This window comes from Equus caballus, chromosome 10, assembly GCF_041296265.1.
Source record: "Equus caballus isolate H_3958 breed thoroughbred chromosome 10, TB-T2T, whole genome shotgun sequence".
In the NCBI taxonomy this organism is placed as follows: domain Eukaryota; kingdom Metazoa; phylum Chordata; class Mammalia; order Perissodactyla; family Equidae; genus Equus; species Equus caballus.
The window spans coordinates 52,717,317-52,739,059 of record NC_091693.1 but is presented as its reverse complement, the minus strand read 5'-3'; the positions used below and the strand labels follow the sequence as shown (position 1 = coordinate 52,739,059).

Sequence of the window (21,743 nt, the reverse complement as noted above, 5' to 3'; positions counted from 1 at the left end):
GAAATATGTGGGTGTGTATGTGTTGAATTTAATGCTTTGTAGTGATTGACATTGTTTTTTATGAGCTCACTCTTAGTGTTAAGGTACTTTATGTTTTATCCAGTTTTTCTGTTAGGTTCAAGTTTTTACTTGAAAAAAGTGAAGTATTATATTTACATATAAATAGGCTTTAACTGTTAGTTTTTTCATGCCCCTCCCTCCCAGTAGGTCATAGCTGAAATGAATTAATCTATCTTGGAGACATATGAAATTGAATGAGAAAATACAAATGTACAGAAAGATGTGTGGGTATATATATGTGTGTTTGTGCTCATAATAAAAGAAAAGAAAGGACGTAATAGCCCGTTATGTTTAAATTAGTTTTTTTATTTACTCTACAATAATTGTTTTTAAAATTTAAAAAAGAGCCAGTAAGAAATAAATTGAAATCATTTTTCATAATGTAAAGCATCAGTGATATTTCTGTGTTTTCCAATAGAAATGTTAATTATAAGAATTTATTTTAATAGTGGCCTGTCTAGTTCCAAATTACTAACAGAAATGAAAGTATTTGTGTACTTTCTAGAATATGGCAATTCTAGATTATCTAAAACTAGAATATTCTTGTGTTTGAGTTTGGATAGGTCACGTATTTAAAGGAAAATGGTCTTTTTTAAGAATACAGAGGGTGGGGGGGGGAACTATTCTTTAGCTCTTTGCTTTGGAAAAGAGCCCTACACTGAAATTTTTGTTATGACTTATAATTTATAAGTTAATGTTTTTCCCTGTCTTAGAACTTCTCTCTCCCATGCTCAAAGAAAATGCTCAATTATACTCTTATATAATATTTTGCATCTTATTCATGTACTTATTCATATTACTATGTTAAGGATGCTCATAGAATCACGTTAGACATCATCTAAAATATTAATCTAAACATGACTGTGCAATTGTCTTCCTGTACAGCATAACAGGGAACTCCTCAAGAATGAGAGCCCATGAAATGTCTTTCCTTAACAGATGTAGTCAGGACTATACTGCACTCTACTAAGAACGTGCCATGTCATTTCTGTTGATCTGATTACTATGAAAAATTTGCTAAGCGGTGTCGGTGAATTAACCTTTGGTAAGTGGGATGGTTATTTTCAGATGCAAAATGCTGTAGGATGAATAAAGATTCTTTCATTGAATAAATAAAGTTAGCTTCCCGCTATGTGTTAGACATTTTGCTAGGCTTTGGGGCTCATGGATATATATATCATAATCCCTGCCTTGAGGAACTCACAGCGAGCTGGAGGAGACACACAGGAAGAAATAATTATGGCTGTGTTAATGCCGTAATTGTGTATATTGTGCAGACCAGTTTGTACTGCCCTCCTTAGTAGTTGTAGTAGGTCAGGAAATAGGGAGAAGGTAAAGCTTTCAACTGATTCATGGAGGATGAGCTATTCTTAAAAAAGGAAACTAAACTAGGTAAGATGTCTCTTTACATATCTGACGTCGCTACTTTTCCTGAAGACTTTACTAAAAAGCATAGTAAAGATATTCTAGTAGTACCTACAGTATCTTTTTGTACAATGCTATGGATGCAAAGTTCGTAGGATACAGATAGAGCTGTGTCAGATTATTTGCTTGGTATGAAGATAAAAATGAGCAAGTAACTGGTTTTCTATTATTAAGGAGTAGAAAGTGTGGGAATCTAGTTAGAGAATTCTTACTATTATTTCTCTTTAATTCTGTTCATATCACATATATACATATATGTATACACACATATATATGTATGTATGTATATGTCCTTTTGCGTTGTGTGTATGCGTAGCTAGCTCTTTTTTTGAACAAAAGGACTAAGCTCAACATCATTTGTTGTAAGGATTTATTCTGCCCGCTATTTTCTTTTATTTCTAAGAATTAAGGGTTGAATGAATCTCCTCATTGTCCTGATGCATCTTTTTAAAATGTCATGCTTCAGGGTAAACTGATTTCTTTATGATCCTCAGAAAATTTTCCACTGACATAACAGAAATGATTATTTATCTTCCCACATGTTCAAACTGCCTTAAACTGCTTTAGGGTTTATTTGCTTCACAAGTCTTAGTATTGGTCCACATTTTATAACTGCTAAATAAGGGAAAAAATAGTCTTCACAAAACAGCTAGAAAGATTGCTTTAACTGATGATTTTGTTTCAATCATTTTTGAAATTATTGCAGAAAACTGATGAAGAGCCCATGTTTTAGACTGCTTGAAACAGAAGGACTGCTGTTTATTTTAAGAAATTAAGATGGAATTTATTGTTTTCATTTTGGCTATGGATCTTGCAGATTTTTTCTACAGAAATGTAGGTTTTAGTTTATTGTAGGAGAAAAACCAATTATCGATGACTCACTCACAAAATAGTCTAATTATTTGAATTGAACTAAAAATGTTTACTTTATTAAATATAATGAAATCTCAGACGTTTGTGTTTATATATATATTTCTTGTCCAGCTGATGTTTTTGAAACTTGAAGTTACATGCCCTCATGGAATATTCTGTTATTGCTAGATCAACTGTTAGCCTCATTGGAAAACAAGCCAATAACTGCCATAAATAGCTCTCCAGTTTAAATATAATTGCTCAGTAATATGTCCCTACACACACTTCCTCCGTGTCTACCTGCATGGAATAGTTTTGTCACTTCATGTTGATGAAATGCTACGGCTTTGGCAGGAAAGGTGACTTTAGAGTCTGTATTCACCACTGAAATAGGACACATTTAAGCACATTGGAAAGGTACAAATTCAGACACATTTATAATTTAAGTAATTTTTTATGAAATATCAGAAATTTAATTAGCCTAAGCACATAATCAACTGATTATCCATACCATCTGATGCTAGGTCAAAGGGTAATAGAGTATTTAGAGATCATTCTGTTTGTCTTTTAGCAGATATAACTTTGGTCCATTGTCTGGCACAATGCAAAGAGTAGGCAAACATAATTATTGAGTCAGGGAATGAATGAGTAATTTGGCTATATTTGACTAATAATTAATTTGTTTGTCTTGTTTGCATACACATCTGATAATGGGGAAGTGGCTCAGTGTTTATCAGGAGTAGAAACTAGAGTGGGATTAAAACTTTGCCTGGAAATTGACATTGTGAGATAATCATAATAGTTAACTATTGAGTGCTGCTTTTCCGCCAGGCACTCTGCTAAGTTCTTCACATGAATTATGTACTTTAATTTACAACAGTCTTATGAGGTAGTCTTATTAGGTTTCTCTATTTTAGATATGGTAAAACTGGGCTCAGAGAACTTAAGCAAATTTACAAAGGTCACACAGCTACTGCATGCCGGAGGGGAAGCCAAATTTATAATTTATGTAAAGGACAAGAAATATGGCCTTTTTGGGGTTGTTGAAGTGTGAGACCTTGTGTGATAAAATCAACAATGCCTATCATTCAAAATATGCATTTTATCTTTTCAGAAATGCTATTTTAAAAATGATTATGTTAAAACAACAATATTGATCGTTCAAAGAGGAATTCTCTCATATGTTTTACAGTATTTTTTGTATGTAGAGCCTACCTTGTCTGACCTTTCTCAATATATTTTCAAAACTGTGAGGAATAATTTAGCGTAATGAGAATGAATAATAAAAGTGAAATTACAAAACTTGTCGTATTATAATAAATATAAGAGAAATATTTGAATATAAACTGGACAGTGGCATAAATGCTGTAGTAAATCATGCCCCCATCTAAAATCTTCCTAACACCTATTGCTGTGTGAGATCTCTCCTTGTTGTGGCTCTTGTTCATAATAACATGCCCTCAAGGAAATCTTTTTAGTGAAATAAAAATAATACTCATAATAAGCCACATTTTTTTAGTAAGTACTATGATGTTTGTTTGAGTTTGGTTAGCTAGTTTCCCCTAATTTAAGTGTTTTTAGTCCATGGGAACCCCATAATTATACAGTTTTGCTATAGACTTGAACTAGGGTTAAGATTACCCTACTTAATTCTTTTCCAGTGGGGTTTCTAAATCCTGGGATTTCACAGTTAATTCATTATTTTTTATCTGTAGGTTGATCTCTCAGAATGCACCCATGAGGACAATATTGAGTGAGATCCACAAGGGTCTGATTTCATTTCGAATCTTTCCTTTTATGGCAGTTGATTTTTAAGTAATTTACATAACTTAAAAATTCCATTTCTGGATCCGCATGTGCATGACCTACAATGAATGTGCGCGTCTCTGGGAACACGGCCGGGGGTTGCCAACAACGCACAGTGAGAGCTGGAGGTGACTCGCTAGGCAGAGGGATCCCTGCCACCGTGCTTGCCGCCGCCTGTCAGGGAGGGCGTGCAGAGGCAGGATGGCACTTTGAGAACTTTCTTTCACATTCTTGCTGAGGCACCTCTGAAAGACTAAGTGGGTGTGAGTTTGTATGTGCGGTTTTGGGGGTGTGGTGGTGGTGGTAGAAATGTACATGTTTTTAAAGATAGCATTTCAGTGAAAACAGTTATACGGGAGTTTAACAGCTACATAACTGATTACTGTGTTATTAAGACAACCTTTTGCAGATAGAAATATACAGAAATAACTAGTGTGTCTATGGTACTTAATAACTAATAACAAGGAAAAAAGGCTATTGAAGACCAGGAATGTGAAGTGGCTTTGTCCAAATGACATTCCAGTAAGTGGTGCAATGGATTTGAACACAGATCTTTTGAGTTAAAATTGAGTTCTCTTTCGCTGTGTCACATGACCTGTTTAACATAACCTAATATTTCTAGAGTGGAATAAGAAGACAAAAGAGATTTTGAATATTCTAACATACCATTTTTTTTCTTTTTTTTAAATCATTTTGATAATGACATCAGAATTATGGTGATATTCTAGTAAAATAGTATTTTAATGTCAGACCTCAGCAAAATTCTTAGCATATTCCAAACTGATAACTTAATAAAGGAGATAAAATTATGTTAACATAATGCTTTGTTCTATTTAGAACTTCTCTCTCCCATGCTCCCATTTTACAGTCTAAATCTTAACAATAAAACTTTTTAAGCTCCTTATTTTACATCTTTCTTTTCACTATATTGTACCAATGAAACCGTAAGTACTCAAGTAACACAAATAAATAACACATATATTTATAGCTCCCTGAAGTTAATCTTTACTTTTAGTTTAAAAAATCCCCAAATTATTTTCAGCACTGGAGCACCTGTTATCATAAACTTTGTGTTCTGCATCATTTCGTTTCTAAACTCTTAATAGTTAGTTGTGGGGTAGTATAGATGGTGCCTCACAAGCTGTAATATGCTCGTCACATCATGTTGTTTTTATCCTCCCTGCCCGCTGTTCATTCTCAACGTGAAAAATCACAGCATATCAGTGACAGGAGGTCTGGCTTTCAGGCAGACTTTTGTAATTATTCCCACTGAGGCACTGTCAATAGGATTAAAACACAGATTCTGGAACTGCCCATCCCAGATGAGGTCAGCACTCTGAGCAGTGGGAGTACTATTTCTACAAGCTGTGCTTTCCTCTTTGCATTATGGAAGCATAGACATTACTATGACACAAATATTTGCAAACTCCTATGGAAACAGACCAGCTTTGCCTGAGTTAAGTAACATGTCCATCTGCAATAAATAACAGCATTCATTAGAGTCCCTAACTATGTATGTATGTAGATTCTGCAATAATATTAAAGCCCAGAAAGTTTCAATTACAGAACAATTCACTTATAGTTCATAATTAATAAACTCTTTGCAGCTGCATAACTGTGGCCGGAAACATCTGCAAAGCCTCATATTTTACACACAGACACATACACATAATTCCTTCAGAAAAAGTGCAATTGTGCTTAAAATCACAGGTCTGGAAATGGAATAAGACCTGAGGAAGCTGAGTCTAGTTGTATTCAATTAGCTCATGGGGGAGCGCTTGGGGGGGCGGGGAGGAAACCAGCCTGTTTGTTTCTGGCAAAGTGATGTGGGTAAAAATAAGAATGTTTAATATCTATTCAGATGTTCACTCAAAACTCAATTTGTAGATAATGTATCAAAAGTCTTCCCTAAACATAAGCTTGGTATTAAGAAGAATCTATTTCCTTGAAGTTATAAAAGTACTCAGATAAAATTGCTATTCCTTGGGTAAAAGATAAATTATTTGTGAAACTCTAAAATTAGCAAATGGATAAAAAAGAGATATAGATTTTTATGTCAGTTAATTTATTACATCTAAATACAGCTTGATAAAAATAAATGAATATAGAGTATGTGTTTTAGAAAAGCAAACTAATACCTTATCAGCAGATAAAATTTGGTATTTTTTCTTAATGTTTGCTTAAATGTTCGATTCGAAGTTGCATTATTAGTGAATTTTATTATATATAACAGCTTTACTGAGATATAATTCACAAACCATATTATTTACCCATTAAAGTGAACAATTCAGTGGTTTTAGAGTGTAGTCATAGAGTTATACAACCATCAGTACAGATGAGTTTAGAACATTTTCATCATCCCAAAAAGAACCCCTGTATCCAGGAACAGTCATTTGCCATTTCTCCTCACTGCCCCAGCCCCTAGGCAACCACTGATCTACTTTGTATCTCTATAGATTTGCCTATTCTGAAATATGTCATATGAATGGAATTATACACTATGTTATCTTTTGTGACTAGATATTTCACACAGCATAATGTTTTCAAGATTCATCCATATTGTAGCAAGTGTCAGTATTTAACTCCTTTTGATTGCTGAATAATATTCCATTGTGTTTATTCATTCATTAGTTGATGGAATTTGGATTGTTTCTGCTATGAACATTTTTGTACAAGTTTTTGTGTGGATATATATTTTCAAATTTATTGGGTGTATACCTAGGTATATCTTCCAGCCCTGGTGGTTTAGTGGTTGATTCCACACACTCACCACCGAGCTGTGGGTCCGTTTCCCGGTCAGGGACCCACATCACCTGTCTGTCCATTGTTGGACTGGTGGCTGCATGTTACTGTGATGCTGAAAGCTCTGCCACCCGTATTTCAAATACCAGCAGGGTCCCCCATGGTGGAAAGGTTTTGCAGAAGCTGCCAGAGTAAGACAGACAAGGAAGACGGCCCTGGCCACCCACTTTTGAAAGAATTGGCCATGAAAACCCTATGAATAGCAGCACTGTCTGATGTAGTGCCGGAAGGTCAGAAGATGGAGCAAAAAGACTGGGCAGGGTCCTGCTTTGCTGTACACAGGGTCGCTAGGAATTGGAATTAATTCGATGGCATTAACAACAACAAAAATATACCTGGGGTAACATGGTAACTATGCTTAACCTTTTGAGAAACTGCCAGTTTTTTTAAAAGTAGCTGCATTATTTTACATTCCCAACATCAGTGTATGAGGAATCTAGTTCCTCCGTATTCTACCAACACTTTTTTTCTCTGTCTTTTTGATTATAGCCATCCTACTGGGTATAAGTGGTATTTCCTTGTGGTTTTGATTTGCATTTCCCTGATGGGTAATGATCTTGGGAATGTTTTTGTGTTCATTGGTCATTTGTATATCTTCCCTGGAGAAATATATATTCAGATTCTTTGTCTATTGGTTTGATTGGATTTTTAATAAATTTTAATTTTTTCATTTTCTTCTTAAAATGTTAATTTATTAGATTTCTCACTAATATCTCATTTTACCTCTCTCATCACGTTTATGGTGGTAATATTTTATTATCATGCATTCTTTAGAGACTTTTGACAGTCTGAGAAAAGACCTAGAACCTTCAGGATGAAGGATTCTAAATACCTGGAAAACTTTTAAAATATAGAAATGCCCAGGCCCTAATAATGATTCAATTATTTTGATAGAGAAAAGGCATTAGTATCTTTTCAAAGCATCCCTAATGTGCAGACACGAGGACAGCTGAGTAAGATACGGATTCTCAGTGTCTTCATGTTCAGGATGGTGTCGGGTATGTCTGGGACATAAATTGTAGCTTAACATTTTCAAAACAGCAAGCCCATTAAGGACTAGGATATCTTCCTTGGCAGTGGAAGAACTCCAGAAGTATGTGGATTTTCTGGGATACCCAGTTTGTGGGAAAGGATCCTTAGAAATTTAGCCAGATAGGATTTTCCCCAGGCTTACCCTGAGAACCCTGAAGAACAAGTGCAAATCTGAATGTCTGCACCCTCTTTCAGAAGGAAGAGATGTACTCCATTTCAACTAATTGCTTAGCTTCAAGAGGAGGAGAAGTTTGTTTGAAGCTTGTAGGATGGCCTTTAAGGTTGTTCATTGTGAACACAAAGTTGGAAGACCGTTACTCTGATAGTTCACAGACTGCCTCAAGCAAGTATATACGCAAAGGCTTGGCACCCCGTTGCTTAAACACTTGACATTCTTGGAAGACATCTGTGGGATATATGATTGTTAGGAGAGTTTAATTGAGAATTAGAACACAAGGCTTTAGTGTTAACTCTCATGTGTTTAAGTATCTTTGTGTTCGGTATTTTGTTGCAATGTTATTACTCTTAAGTAATTTGTTTATAAATGGGAAACCCTATTGCTTTTGTGTTCTTTTTAAAAGAATTTAAATCCCAAATATTATTTGAAACACTTTAGTTACATTGGGACAATATTCTTATTTAAAAATAGTTGGAATTACATATAATTTACATTAATTTCATGGCAGGAGATAATATAGTAGATTTTGTAATATAATATATTGTAATATAACTTAATGGATAGATTGCAGTGGATAATGTTGTTCCTATCTAGTAAACAGAAGTTTCATGAACTTCCTAGATTCCCTTTTTCTTTGGTAGTTTTCCATTTAAAAGAAACATTAAGACTAAGCAAAAACTTGCTTAGTGTATGAAATCTGACAAGATTATGGTTCTTGGCTCTAGGATAATGGACTTATGTTATTTCATTCATTAAGGCCCTAAGGACTGAAAAAAACAGTCTAAAGAATCAATCCCAGGCGTTTGTGGTAACATTGAAAAATACTATTACTAAAATAATATGGGAAAGATTATTTTTACAAAAGTAATTAAATAGTGAAAACAAATTTTATACGTATTCCCAATCTTCATCAATACAGTGAAACATTACCTTCAAGCAAATGTTTAGTTAAAAAAGCAAAAACATCAAAAAGGCAGGAAATTAACATGGTATGTTTCTTGTCATAACTAACTTTCCCATAGTACACGTGCTCTATTCATTAAAGTTTGCTTTGCGTTCAAATGCTATTGAACAAATGTAAAAATAAAGCACAGGAAGAAAAGTTTCAAAACTGCTATTGCACCCTTCCTAGAAAGTTATTCTTGTATACTTCATAGTTAGGTATAAAGGGAATTTATCTTTGAGGTTTCAGAAGGCATTTACCTCCAAAGACTTTTTTACTAGTGCTTTTTGGAAAACCAGCTGCATTTATAGAGAAGAGAAATTGCCTTCATTTCCATGTAGTCTTTTTCGGAGCAGTTGGAGAGCTCATCTGATTCTTCCTTATGTGGTTGACTCTCAGATGTGCCACTTCACCCCAGTTTATCTCATGGAGGATTTTACTCTAGCTATTTCATGTAGCTGTCTCATCTAAAATTTTAATTTTAAGAGCATCTGTTACTTGCTTCCCAAAATCTTACCACCCAATTGCTCACTATTATCCTAAGAAGTACAGCTTATGTCTTTGCATGTTTTTAGCTTTAGTCTTGTTTTTAAGTTGAAATATAATTGATGTACAATATCCTATTAGTTTCAGGTGTACATCATAGTGATGCAATATTTATCTATATTACGAAATGATCACACGGTAAGTCTAGTTACCGTCCGTCACCATACAAAGTTATTACAGTATTTTTGACTACCTTCTTCTAACTGGAAGTTTGCACCTCTTAATCCCCTTTACCTATTTCACCTGCCCCCCAAACCCTCCCTCGCTCTGGTAACCACCAGTTCATTTGGCTTTACTCAACATCATAGCTCCAAAGATTTTCTACTTATTTTTAATAACTCTAAATTACTAGTCTCCTCAGAGTAAGTGAAAACTGCCCTGTTACCACTTATTATTTTCAATATTAACTGAACTGAGACAGAATATTACTTCAAAGAAAAAATGTTAAGACTTTTATGACCACATATGTCTGGTATTGCCTCTGTCATTATCTATTTAATGATAGCCATACGTGTACTCCATAATTTTGCAGGCATCTTCAGTGCCAAAATTGATAGTAAAATTAAGAATACCTATTTAATATCTCTCCTGTAGTGTGCTAGGGTATTATTTCATAGTTTTCTAAATTAAAGTAATAGCTTTAAATTAGTAAAAGTGTATAATAGAAGACAGTAGGGACTCGTTGAAAATTAATTTTTAGGGTTTCTCAAGCTCTTGAGACCCATGGAATAAGTGCCAAACTTTGGCTCATTCAGCAGTCAAGACTGGTGGAATAGCATATGGTTGAGTATCAGTAGTCCTGTGTTCTAAATCCAGTTTTAACCTAGACAAACAGAATTATTTGAAGAACTCAGGTTACTTTTGCTTCAAATCTGTTTTCCCATCTGTTAAAGTGGTAACAGAATTTAATGTAATTTGAAAGTTGAGTGATAAGATTTTTAAATTTCTCTACATTAGGTACCATATATATTCTACAAATCCTGTAAGTTGAGCAAGAAATGCACCTCCTTGTTTGTGAAAAAAAGAGGACTAAGCCTTTAGTTAGACGCTTTTATTTGCAATGGGAGAATGAGAATTCTGATGGATTCTCCTAAGTTGTTTGCTGCCTACAAATCCTGGAAGCCTTACTTAGTACATGTTCAATCGTGTTGTCATTATGTTCCCCATCTCCCTGCTCCCTAAAGTCCTCTCCTTGTGAGAAGTAAATACACACATAATGTCATCAAAGGCTGTCAGCAGATAACTCTTCTCTCCATCTCTCTGTCTCTTTCTCTTCTTTTTTAATTTTTTTTTTTTCTTTTTACTTCTCTGGGCCTTAATGTTATCTAGCTGCAAGTTCTGAGTCCAACATTGCCTTCTCTGTTTTATGGATCCTTTATCTGATCATTGAATTACAGATAATACATTGAGCAAGATACAGTGAATACTCAAAGAAAGGAATTTCCACCTGAGAAATCCATGCTAAATCCCTTATCCTACCAGTTAAATATTCTTTTATGTGGCAAGATCGTATCTTTAGAGACATTTTAAGGTGTTATATTTTTGTTATATTATTTTGTAATCAATCTCATTACTCGCCCTGTGCCTTGGATTTATAGTAATTGTTACTGAGAACATGAGAAGAGGCATTAAGCTTCTTTGCTTGATACGATTGTGAGTGGTTTCCTCTTGTATGCATTGGGGAAGCCAACTAAAGGCAGCCTGGCTTCTGAGGGCAGTAGTGGATCAGATATTTTCAAAGAGATGGTTGTAGTTCTGTTTAAATATCTATCATTTATCTATCTCTTGCAATATAACATATCTTTAAGTTTCTAAGTCATGCAAAAGACCTGTCTTGTTTGTGTAAAACAGCCTTATTTTCTTGAAGCTCAAAATGTAATTTCAAAATCTCAGCTATACCAAATTGTGCATTAAATATTCAGCATGCGAACAAAAGTAGAGAAGACTCAGCTTTTTTCTGGAGAATATACCATCCTCATTAGAAAGGATTGTTCCCCCCCTCCCAAGAGTGAAAATGTGATGAAGTTCCTGAATAATGCCCAAGTTAAGAACGTTAAATAAGCCTGAATATAATAAATTAAAAGTTATCAGTGAATTTATGTTCAATATTCACTAATCTTTCTTTATACATATGATATTAATTTCTATTAAATTTGAAGGTCAGTAAAACTTAGTCATTTAATAAATGTGAAGGGTAAATCGAATTCATTTAACATATTCGATATATAATACCATCAATTAATAAAAAGGTGTTGAAATAATGAAAATTTAATTTGGTAAATTTTAATTGAAGATAAATATATAAAATGTCCAGTGATAGTAAATGGTTCGAGGTCACTTGACTGTTTTAATAACAAATAGGATCTGGGTGAGTCAGAGCATCTTCACTAGGAGATGATGGAACCATTCTCTGTACAGTGTTCATTGCTGAGGTAGTTGCTGTGTTACGTGACTGTGCCCTTAACCTCTCCTAGCAGAGAAGAAACAGTTGTCATCTATTTACAATTGATGGCTTTCTCCTTATTTCTGGTGGCATAAATTTCTCCTTTTCATAGGATTTCATTATTTTCAGTAACAAAAGAAGTTCCCCTAGTGGAAAGCAGCCTGCCTTATAACTTAAATTGGTTGAAATTATATCTTGAAGTTTCCTGAAAACTTGGGGGGAATACATTTCTATCACTTGCAGATGAAATTTTTTACGTCATTATTTCTAGTCAGGTAATTAAAATTATTTTAATATTTTTCAATATGAACCAAATTGACACATAAAAAGTTAATTTACAGCTATATTAGATTACAAAAACATACCTTTGAAGTGTGTTAATGCAGATCAAAAAACAAGTTAATTATATTGAAATCAAAGTTACCCTGAATCAAATATCCTAAGATTTTGTCTAAATTAATTATGCTTGTGCTCAGTTTTGAGCTCTAGACTTTGGACTGATGCCAAGTACAGGTGCAAGTTTGCTGTGTCACTTGGTTTTTATTATTTGGTTTTAAAATGCAGTATTATGGAATTGGGTTATTGGTATACACCAAAACAAAATTTTATTGTAAAAAGCTCATTTTTCACAAATCAAACATATTGTATTCTCTGCTAAATACTACTAAAATTTAAAAATGGTCTATTTGCTCTCATGTTCCTGTTTTCACTTTTTTTGCATACCCAGCCTGTGGCCGTGGGTTCTACAAATCTTCCTCTCAAGATCTTCAGTGCTCTCGTTGTCCTACTCACAGTTTTTCTGATAAAGAAGGCTCCTCAAGGTGTGAATGTGAAGATGGGTATTACAGGGCTCCGTCCGATCCTCCGTATGTTGCGTGTACAAGTAAGTTCATAATAGTAAAGAAAGAGAGACTTTCAGATTTTTTCTACTCATCTGTTCTATTAGGACATCATTGAGATAGGCATCGATTTTGTGAATACGTTCTTAATTATTATAAAATATTTTAAAATTTTCCATGAGCCGATAATTATGGCTGAACAATAATATAAAATAGGTACATCTTACATCATCTTCAGTGTAATTCTCAATGTCTGCAAAATCAGGGTGCATTTTAAGAATATTTTTCACATGTATCTAATAGGAATCCTAAATAAAATGTAAAACTTATGTGAGCCATACATGGATATGAAATGTGACTAAAAAGTAATGGTTTCTGAATTAAAATTCCATCACTAAATAGAGCAAATCTCACATCTTGGTGCTTCAGTTAATGAATGTTTGAGAGACCGAAATCCAAAGCCGGTCCCAGACACCGCTGTAAATCATTCTCCCACGTTGGGAATGAATAGATGTATTCTCCCTTGTATGGTTAAAAGGGAAACTATTTTTAAACAACTGCACAACTGTTTTTTTAGGTGCATTAGCTGTTCTTTTTTAATTGCTTGGAAGAAAAATAGCTAAAGACTGTGGCAAAAGTACAAAGACAGTTGTTATCCTGTTTTCATTTTGACATATTAAATGGAAAATAAATAAAGCCTCTTGCCAAGTGAATTCAAGGAGGCTTTTATATGGCTTCTCTAGGAAAGGTAATGAAACGCTTATGTGAAAGAAAGCATTTCAGCTAGTTTTCTGTATGGTAATTGAGCCACTAGCTTAATGCCCACGCAAATCCTTTCGTTCATTTTTTGTTTGTTTTGTCCATTTTTGTTTATTTGCTTATTTATTTTTGGTTTCCAAAGGGCCTCCATCTGCACCACAGAACCTCATTTTCAACATCAACCAAACCACAGTGAGTTTGGAGTGGAGTCCTCCTGCAGACAACGGGGGAAGAAACGACGTGACCTACAGAATATTGTGTAAGCGGTGCAGTTGGGAGCAGGGCGAATGTGTTCCCTGTGGGAGTAACATTGGATACATGCCCCAGCAGACTGGATTAGAGGATAACTATGTCACTGTCATGGACCTGCTGGCCCATGCTAATTACACTTTCGAAGTTGAAGCTGTAAATGGAGTTTCTGACCTAAGCCGATCCCAGAGGCTCTTTGCAGCTGTCAGTATCACCACTGGTCAAGCAGGTATGTCTTTGTGTTTGTCTTCACTAAATGAATAATGTGACCACATAAGTGAGTTGTCTCGCTTGAATATTTAGTGAACTTGGGTCCACAGAACTGGATTATTCCAGCTTGTTGATTATTCACACTTTTAACTTTTCTTTGTTATTTCTCCTGTTGCCTGTTCAACCATTCCTAGACTCATTAACATCTCCTCCAGAGATCCAACAGGAGACATAAAAAGGGGTAAATTGTAAACCGGTAAAGAATACTCTAACACAAGCAACTCTGTTGAAAGATGTAGAGGAGGGAGAGTGAAAATATTGGACAAAATAAGATGTAGGGTAATTCTTGGATTTTTACCTTGTTGTGTAGTATGTGCTCATGATGAAAAATCTGCATAATTGGGAAGAATGAAAGAATTGGCTGCACTGTCTCACATAGTGCTAACAATTTTTTACCACATAGAATGTGGTATTTGTAATATATGGTAATTCTGCATTAAAATTTGCATGAGGGAATTTTAAGTTCATGGTAGATTTGTGATCATATTAATGTCCATAATATTGGAATAAGTACTTGGGGGATCTCATGAGGATTTCAAAAGAAATGAATTAACAAATATAATAACAATGATGATTGTGACCTTGTAGCTTAGCCTAAGAGGAATTTTCACTCATTTTCTTAGTGGCATTCGAGATGCCCTCCTCAGTCCTTCTTTGCTGTGGTAAGTATGTTTTGGAAAATACAAATTGGGAAGGAAGTTTCAGAAACTGGAGACTTCCTAAACCTTCAGAAAAAGTCTCATTACTGAAGGAAGTTTGAGAAGTTGAGGGCTTTCTCAACCTTTTGAAAATTTTTGCTCTGAAGGAAGCTGCTATGTAGTTGATATAGCCAAGTGCTCTGTCATCGTCATTAATAAAATGGGACCTGCACTGGAGTACTGAGTTGTGTGAGCATCATAATATGCTTATAACAAGGTCTTCTTGCTCTTTGGCTGGCTGTCAAAAACCAGTATTATCCCAAATTCCTATACATAGACTAATCTAGTCTTCATTTCTACGCCAAATTGAACAAAATGTTACCTATTTAAATTATATCTGCAGAAGGAAAACTATGCATATGGTCTCATGCTTACCATTTTGCACAGATTAGTGGGTTCTTATCCTAAAGATTTCATTCTGATGTTTATTTAAAAGGCTATTGCAAATCAGATCTCCTGTGTAAAAGCAGAAGTCTGGAGGTAAAACAACATAGAAACTTTTAAGTCTTCAAAAACTGGACAAAAGAAATAACTAATTTAACTGATAGTTGGTTTGATTCATTTTATTTACCCTTACCCTGTTTGCTGTTCTTTTAAAATGCTGTTGTCATTAGATATTTTTGCTTGTGTTGCTTTATATTGAAATTTGTCATTATAACTCTACAGCGGGCGGGTTTGAAACATTTTAGGTTCATGATTGTGACACTAGAGCTATCTTTGGAACCATTAATAGAATGAGCTAGAGTAACTGCTTTATTCCTGCTAATATCAAGTAAAAGAAGGGACATTTTAATTTGTTTTTGAATACTACCTAAAGATGCTAAACTGATGCCACGAATAGAGTCTGCTAAAAAAGCTGCTTTTGAGACCTGTTTTATTGCTCTTTAAATGTCTGTTGTTTAATTTTTTGAGTTAATGCTGCATGGGATAAATAAGTTGTATATTTTCCATAAATTCCTACATCAAATATCTCACAGTAGTATCTCACAGTAGTTAGGTAAATGCTTCGGGCGTTGATTGTCTTCTGGTTAAGAGCAAACTAGCTTTGTTTCTGAAGGGGGAGGTAATTTACATATGCAAAAATTAGATTTGATGGTTGCACAACTCTGTAAATATACTAAAAAAATATTGAATTGTGTACTTAAAATCAGTGAATTTTGTAGTCTGGAAATTATATACCTCAATAAAGCTATTAAAATTTTTAAAATGAACAAATATAATAAAGTTAATCAACCTAGGTTTGCACTTTTATATTAAAATATTAATTCCCTATTGTCTAGTCTCTACTACATCTCAAATACTAAAAACCCACATGAATTTACCCTGTTAGCTTTTTCTCCTCTCAAAAAGAAATGCATTGAAATATATTGTTCTGTTGCATTTGTATGCCCATCTTCTCCCACCATCACCCATGTTTTTGCTCTTTCTCAAGGGGGAATGTTTTGAAACTTTGTCCTTGATCATGACTATCCATGGAAACCTGCAGCGATCCTTCTAATTTTCATTCTCCATTAGCCAAACAGCACCGCCTCCCACCTGGTTTATGCCACAGTCACTTCAATGATGAAGTTATTCTGGGTCTCTGGTCAGTTATGGCCCTCATCAGCAACACACTGATGCCTAGTGTGAAAAGATTTAAGAGAGTCTGCATATGTCTGAGCAAGAATAGAGAGTAAGGATGGAAAAGAGCCAGTGTTTGAAAGGTAGTGTGCACACTGTAGTTCCCTTTCTATTAAGTTTGGAGCATGGAGCTCAATACTCCCCATAGCACTGTTTGCGGAAATGGAAGTAGATTGAGGACCCCCTTGTCCTTTGCTCAGGGGAGAGCAAGGTGGTTGGTGTTTAAGGACCTGTACTCCAGCCCTGCTTTGCCGCTTAGGAAGTACGTACTCCTGGGTGGATCACAAAAGTTCTACGTGAGTAAAATGGGGATAAAATAATATCTTCCTTCCTGTATTATCTTGGTAAATGAGACAATATTAGAGAAACTTAAAAACTCTGTATTTTCATGAAAATTTTATGGCAATCTGAACCAAAATGAATGCTGATTAGTCCTCTTTTTCTGTATCTCTTTGTGAATCTGTCAAGGCAAAACACACAAATCTTTATCTATTGCAATGTAGGGGGAAGTAATGTGGGCTCCAAATCGGCAATTACGTGTTGTAACATCAGAGGAGGGAGAAATTAGTTTTGGTTGGCCCGGGTAAAATGTGACTATCATCCGGTCACAAGTTATGTTAAGGCTGAGGTTCTTATTTAAACCAATAATTACCTTTAACATGAGAAGTGTATAGAGAAGCTTAATATGTGCTATTCATATTTAGATAATTTTTGTATTTACTGCCAGGAATATATGACCTACACAAGCTGGCTGAAATATATTCTTTTTGTTGTTGTTTTGTTTTCTTGGGAATGATATTTACCTATTAAGGGGAAAGTTCCACAAATCAACCTTATGTACATTGGAGATATTTAAGAAATATATAAGTAAGGGGGAAAGGATATGAATTTGATTGATGGCATTAGGATCTTATGTTGGAAGGCTCTCTTGAACAAATATGGTCTTAATAATTACAAACGTATTCTTAAGAGGTGATTATTTTAATGCTACTTTTTTAATATTAATTCAGCCAACTGTATTGGGTAGTGTGTGTCAAGCACTGTGGAGGATGCTGAAGATGGGAAGGTAAAGAAGGTCATCTCCTTATGAGGAGCCCGTATTGTACAGATATACATTTAGTTAGACAACTAGCAATAGAATACTTGAATATAATGTGATGCATGCTGTAGAACTTTAGGAACAAAATACAGAAGCCTTAAAGAAGGAATGATTCATTCTGTCTGTGGAAGGAAGGGGAGTCCTCAGAGAAAAATTCCAGTCAATCTAGAACTTCAGAGCAGATGCGATTTTGCCAGAAGGAGGACTCGTAGGTCACACTCTAGGCCCCTCAAGAGGACCTCCCCCAATTAAAACATTGTAATTGGCACTACATTCCTTCCACAGACCAGGTACGTTAACACAAAAATGGTCTACAAAGGTGTGAGAGTTGATAAAACAGGTCACCCTAAAATTACTCTCTCTTTCTGTAATACCTTCATTCACTGTTGGATCATTTAAACAGTTAAACAATTTTTAGCTTTGTTAGGAAAGACAACACAAAATTATAATATTTGATCTTTCCCTCAAAGAGACTTCAGGGACTTAGCAATTATTCTTCGGGTCAGTGATCATGTTATGTTGGTTTGTGTCCCTACCATCTAAGGCAGTTCTTTCTGCGTACTGACTGTACGACAAATATTGTGTAATTAATTCCAATGAGGAAACTAGTCATTCAGAAGAAAAGTTAAATGATTATACAAGAATGAAAACATTGAGACATTAATGGAAAAAGCTTAAGATGTGATATTTTTTTGTTGGTGCTGTAGAGTAAATTCTGACTCCTATGGACCCTGTGGACAGCAGAGCAGAACCCTACTCGGTCTTTTTTGCACCATCCTCTCCCCTTCCAGTGCTGTATCAGACGATACTACACTGCCATTCATAGGGTTTTCATGGCTAGTTTTTTTGGAAGTGGGTGGCCATGTCCTTTTTCCTGGTCTGTCTTAGTCTGGAAGCTCCACTGAAACCTATCCACCATGGGTGACCCTGCTGTGTTTGAAATACTGGTGACATATTTCAGCATCACAGCAACACCTAGCCTCCACAGGATGACAAGAGACAGATGGGTGGTGTGGTTCCATGACCAGGAAACCAACCTGGGCAGCAGCAGTGAGAGCACCGAATCTTAACTACTAGACCACCAGGATTTGATGTTAGATGACTTAATTACTTAATTTTAGACAACTTATTTCACCTCTTTGAACCTGCATTTTCTCTTGAAATAGTATCATGCTGCTTGGCTCCTCATATTATAAAAAATAATCTTTTAGGAGCTGGCCTGGTGGCATAGTGGTTAAGGTCACATGCTCTGCTTTGGAGGCCCGGGGTTTGAGGGTTCAGATCCTGGGCATGGACCTACATACTGTTCATCAAGCCATGCTGTGGTGGCATCCCACATACAAAATAGAGGAAGATTGGCACAGATGTTAGCTCAGGGACAATCTTCTTCACCAAAAAAAAAAAAAAAGAAAACCCAAAAAAATGAGCTTTTAGCTTAATACCAGTTACATTTATTAGAATTTAAAAAAAGAGTGTAAGACTGTTAGGGTACTACAACAATTATAATAATGGCAGTGATGATAAGCATTACTGGTTATTGAACACTTACTATGTTTCTGGTATTTTTTAAATGTAAAATGTACACGAAGCAGAGTGTCAAAATTGAGTCATTAACTTCTTTGGACTCATTTAGTCTTCCTAAGTAATGGAAAGGTTTAGGACAGCAGACTTCTTTTTTTTTTTTTTTTTTATTGAGTTATTGATAGGTTACAATCTTGTGAAATTTCAATTGTACATTAATGTTTGTCAGTCATGTTGTAGGTGCACCACTTCACCCTTTGTGACCATGCCCCACCCCACCTTTCCCCTGGTAGCCACTAAACTGTTCTTAGTCCATAATTTTAAATTCCTCATATGAGTGGAGTCATACACAGATTATCTTTCTCTAACTGGCTTATTTCACTTAACATAATTCTCTCAAGGTCCATCCATGTTATTGCAAATGGAATGATTTTGTTCTGTTTTGCAGCTGAGTAATATTCCATTGTATATATGTACCACATCTTCTTTATCCATTCGTCTGTTGCTGGACACTTAGGTTGCTTCCACGTAGGACAGGAGACTTCTAAGAGCTCATTTACGTCCATCATTAAATGGACAAAGTCATAACCCTATACAAACGATACCATTGCGCAGTTCACTGTTGATTGCAAATTATTGACAGCAGATTAATGTGCATACAGGTTCTGTGATTTTTAATGGGATTGTAACTGTTCTCATTCTCTACAAAGCATTGGGAAGGAATTAGGGATGAAAATTGTAGCCTCTTAAAGCAAGATACAGTTCCCAAATTGGTCTCCCGAGGAAGCAGACCCCACGTAGATGGAGGTTAGTGCGCAGGGGCTGTGTTAGGGCATGCACTGGGGTCAGCGCCATTGGAAGAGAGGGGAAGGGAGCAGGATCGAGCAGAGGGGAAGCTGAGCAATGATGCAGTGTCACTGGAATCTCCAGCCAACCCCACAGGGAGCTCTCCACCAGTGAGGGGCATTCAGTTTGTCCGGAGGTGAAGAGAGAGTAGCAGGCTGTTATGCCTCTGTGTTGTCCGGTCATTGGCCGAAGCAAGGTGTCATTTTCAGACAAGGAAATTCTAAAGAGGAGCAGGGAACTGAGGTCTGCCTGCTGGCAGCCGTCTCAGTAGCTGGACAAGTAAGTTCTTCAGTGCTTCACTCAGGGGATGTGGGCAGTCTGTCAGAACACCCGTTACCAATACTTCGCTCATGCAAAAGGATGAGAAGCAAGACTCAGAGTGTGTTTAGAGAATAGTGGTGTAAACTGGATGAATAAAGATTTGTGGGAAGGCCTAATGAGAAAGTTTATTTGTAGGAAGACTGATAGAAAGTGGGAAAACCTGCATGTTTTTGAGCAGGCGAGTGACAAGACTGATCTTGGGTTAAGTTTTAAACTTGTAAACAGAGCATTTGCTGTATTAAATATATTAGTTTGCTAAAAAAAAAAATATATATATATATATATATATATATATATATATATATATCTTGCTTAGCCTTGCTTCCTGTGAATAAAAGTATGCAGAAGACATTTTCTGAAAATAGGAAAAGAATCAGCAAATCTGCCATCATAATGTGGAAACATCTTAATTCTCTTCAAAGATATCTTAGAGTCTCTATCAAAAGGAACTATTTTCTTTCTTTCACCATCAATTTTGTTGTATATGAATGAATGATTTATATAGCACTTACATACACATTGTATCATTAAAATTTGAAGTAAATTTGTGTCATTGGTAAGACAAGTATTAATACCATTTACAGGTAAAAAGTTGAAGCTTTGAATATATCACTTTCCAAAGGTCACAGAGTAAATCATACAAGAGTAACCCAGATTATTGCAATCAAGTACACTGCTTACCTCAGACTTATTAAGCATTATGGAATCTTATGGACTGCTATCTTAAAGAATTTAGCTATACGATTCTTTACAGAGTATTTGCAGATTGGTTCAATGGCCTGGTAATAAATTACTGTTCAATGAAAAGGGGACCTACTAAGAAGTGTTATTACTTGATGATATTAATAACAAATAGAATCTCTGAGAGAGAGAACATTGGTAACTATAGTATTTGCCTTCTGGGTATGATTTTATTGCCCTTCTTCAAGAAACTTTAAAAGTACTGCATATCTTAATTTGACTAATTTCCCTTATGTTTTCAAATGCCCAGATCTTATTTCTCTGTCAAAATTAATATTTCCTTCAGTATTCCCTTTACTTAGCTGTATGTTTATATAGTGTTCCAAATGAAATATAACCATAAAGTTATATAACATTATACATAAGCAAAATTATACAAAAAAAGGACAATACCAAGATTCATTTCCTGTATTTGTCAGAACTATGTTCACTCACTTTTATTAATGTGACTCAGCTGTGACTTTTTCTCATAAATTAACTCAGATCATCTCTTTTCAATGATTTAAAATGGGAGGCCATCAAGTCAGGTGTCCTTTAAGTAAAATAAATTAATTCCATCTAAGTTTACATATTTTGATATTTCTTAGGAATTTATAAACTTGATTTATATTTCAAGGGAGCATAATGTTAAGAAAATATATTTTCTCGTTTGAGAGTATTTACTATATCAAGTAATATTAAATGCAGTAATCT

At 35.1% G+C, this 21,743-nt stretch overlaps 1 protein-coding gene across 6 annotated transcripts in view; it reads left to right on the top strand.

Annotated features, from left to right (window-relative positions):
* Nucleotides 1-21,743, top strand: part of EPHA7 (EPH receptor A7) — a 169,684-nt gene that overhangs the window by 47,740 nt on the left and 100,201 nt on the right. For all 6 annotated transcript variants that reach the window (XR_011422085.1, XR_011422086.1, XM_001503790.7 and 3 more), the window contains exons 4-5: nucleotides 12,815-12,970; nucleotides 13,828-14,163. Coding sequence is in view for 4 of the 6 variants with exons in the window: in XM_001503790.7 (XP_001503840.1) it covers nucleotides 12,815-12,970; nucleotides 13,828-14,163 (492 nt within the window). In the remaining 2 variants the exon portion in view is untranslated. The remainder of the gene's footprint in view (nucleotides 1-12,814; nucleotides 12,971-13,827; nucleotides 14,164-21,743) is intronic.